The 2598-nt window shown below is 35.3% G+C and overlaps 1 protein-coding gene across 1 annotated transcript; it reads left to right on the forward strand.

Moving 5' to 3' along the window:
* Positions 1–1512: 1512 nt before the first annotated feature.
* On the forward strand, positions 1513–2394 carry LOC138875622 (uncharacterized). The gene has a single exon (XM_070154470.1). The coding sequence runs from the start codon at positions 1513–1515 to the stop codon at positions 2392–2394; it is 882 nt and encodes a 293-aa protein (XP_070010571.1).
* Positions 2395–2598: the final 204 nt, after the last annotated feature.

The following is a 2598-nucleotide window of genomic DNA, read 5'->3' on the forward strand; positions in this document are numbered from 1 at the left end:
TCGGTATGCAATTGGGATGCCTTGGTCGAGTTGGGGGTGTAGAGGAAGCCCTAAGCTTGAGAAATGACTCAATTTTTCTTATTTCTGGTCTTTAATATATTTAAAACCTTCCAGATGTGCGAGCTCGCGCGCGCTGGAGGCAAAATACTCAGCAAAAATGCGCGACTTCGCGCGAGACTTCGCGCTCTTGTTCGCGCTAGTGACACCTGCCCAGTAAAATGGTCATAACTTTCTGTATACACCTCCAAATGACAAACGATTTGTTGCGTTGGAAACTAGACTCAAAGAGATTTAATTTTATAGGTTGTGCATCACACAACTCATTGTATCCAGGTAGATATGCTTGCCCAAAGTGAGGTCTTGTGCATACTCATTTGCAAATTTTCAGCTATAATAAAAAATTTCAACTTGGCTTGGACTTAAGCCTCTCCTTTGACCCCAAATCACCTATAATATGCCTTGTACACTTATTATCATAACCACTCAATTACCATCACGCTAATACTCGTTTAATGCATCCACAACCGATTCAAATTACGGGGTGTTACATTTCTGGCCTCTTTCATTCTTACATGCCATTAAAATGAAAAATGTTGTCTTTGGTCTAAACTATCCTCTTACCTATTTAAGATTGATAAAAATCAATCGTTTTCTTGATCCTGTTAGTAAATTTATGTAGTTGCAATTACAGGTATGGTTGAGAGTTGTATAACCCTTCAATATTTAGCATATGTATGCTTTTGTTAATTGTTTTAGTAGTATTTTGTACTTAAATAACTAAAAGTAAATTTTATACCTCCGAGAGAAGAATGGTTTCCAGTTTGGGAAATATTATAAGCTCAAGGAAATATTTAACAGGCATAACCATTTGGGAAAGTGCAGACCAAATTTTCAATTCCTAGTTGCATTTAATAGAGTTTGCATTGTATCAAGAGTTACTAACCGGAACTTGTTAAAGATGCCTTCAAGTTGTCTGGATAAATGGTTCCCTTTATGTCCAAAGCTTTCTTTTAGTAATTTCAGAATATGACTAGTTCTTGAGTTTCTTCTTTAGAGTTGATGAAATCATAAATAGCTAGTTAGATATTTATATCTTAACTTCTTTTTTTTATTTAATCTTTATACTTAAAATACACCTTTTAGGTGTCATTATACTTGCCAATATGCTCATGACACTTTTTTGTGCGTAAAATTATTATATTACCTTCATGAAAAACTTGGTTAATAATTTTATTACTTGTTGTCGTTGTTCTATGGATCCTATTAATTTTACTCCTTTTCTCCAAGAAGAATCGTCATGCTTAGGTAGATCTGTGGTGGACTTGAAGTTGGGCTTGCTTAGCATAAGTGTCATGACTAGGTAAGAAAGTCTTATTGGTTTACAATGCATTAGTTTTCAAATTCACTCTTGACGTTTCAGATTTATTTTATAGTCAATGATTAAATGATTATATATTTGAAGATCTAATAAATTTAATTTTTAGGAATTCAAATGTTCCATCCAAAGAATAGATGGATTTATCGAGGTATAGCAAAGAGTATATTGATGGTGTTCAATCTTTCTTAGATTTTGCTTACTCTTATGGAGATCCTCAAGGCGAAGAAATTCAATGCCCACGTACAAAGTGTTGTAATATCCAATGGACTCGAAGGAATGTAGTGTATGATCATCTAATATGCTATGGATTTGTTCAAGGTTATACAAGATGGATTAATCATGGGGAATGGGAAATTTCGATGAATGTTAATTGTGACATGGATGATAATGTTTTCTCGTACGATGATATTGATGGGTTGTTGAATGATCAATTTAGAGATGTTGCACATGCTGGAGGAGTATATGAAGGTCCAAATGAAGATGCCACTAAATTTTATAACTTAGTTGACGAGGCAAGCCAAGAACTATATTCTGGTTGCAAAGGATTCTCTAGATTATCTTTCACAATCCGTCTGTATTTGTTGCAGTGTCTACATGGATGGAGCAATGCGTCTTTCACTTCTCTTTTAGAGCTATTAAAAGAGGCGATGCATGAGTTGAGCATTCCTATATCTTACAATAAAGCCAAATCTATGGTAAAGAATCTCGGTCTTGATTATAAAAAAATTGATGCATGTCCTAATGATTGCATGTTATTTAGGAATGACCATAAGGATGATGAATATTGTCATGTCTGTGGAGCTTCTCGATATGTTAAATATCCTGAAGTAGATAGCGATCTTGAGGTTTCCAAAAAAGGTTATCGCATTCCAGCGAAAATTTTGAGACACTTTCCATTAATTCCTAGACTCAAAAGGCTATTTATGTGTTCAAAGACAACAGATACATTGAGGTGGCATGATGAGGAGCGTTCTAAAGAGGGAAAGTTAAGGCATCCTGCTGATGGGCAAGCATAGAAAGACTTTGATAGCTTGTATTCAGAATTTGCAAGGGATTCTCGCAATTTGAGACTTGGCTTAGCAAGTGATGGGTTCAATCTATTTCGGACCATGAGCATATCCCATAGCACATGGCCAGTTATTTTAATGGTGTATAATTTGCCTCCTTGGATGTACATGAAGCCAGAATACTGTATGCTTCCTTTGCTTAAACTTGGGCCA

This window comes from Nicotiana sylvestris, chromosome 8 (genome assembly GCF_000393655.2).
Source record: "Nicotiana sylvestris chromosome 8, ASM39365v2, whole genome shotgun sequence".
NCBI lineage: Eukaryota > Viridiplantae > Streptophyta > Magnoliopsida > Solanales > Solanaceae > Nicotiana > Nicotiana sylvestris.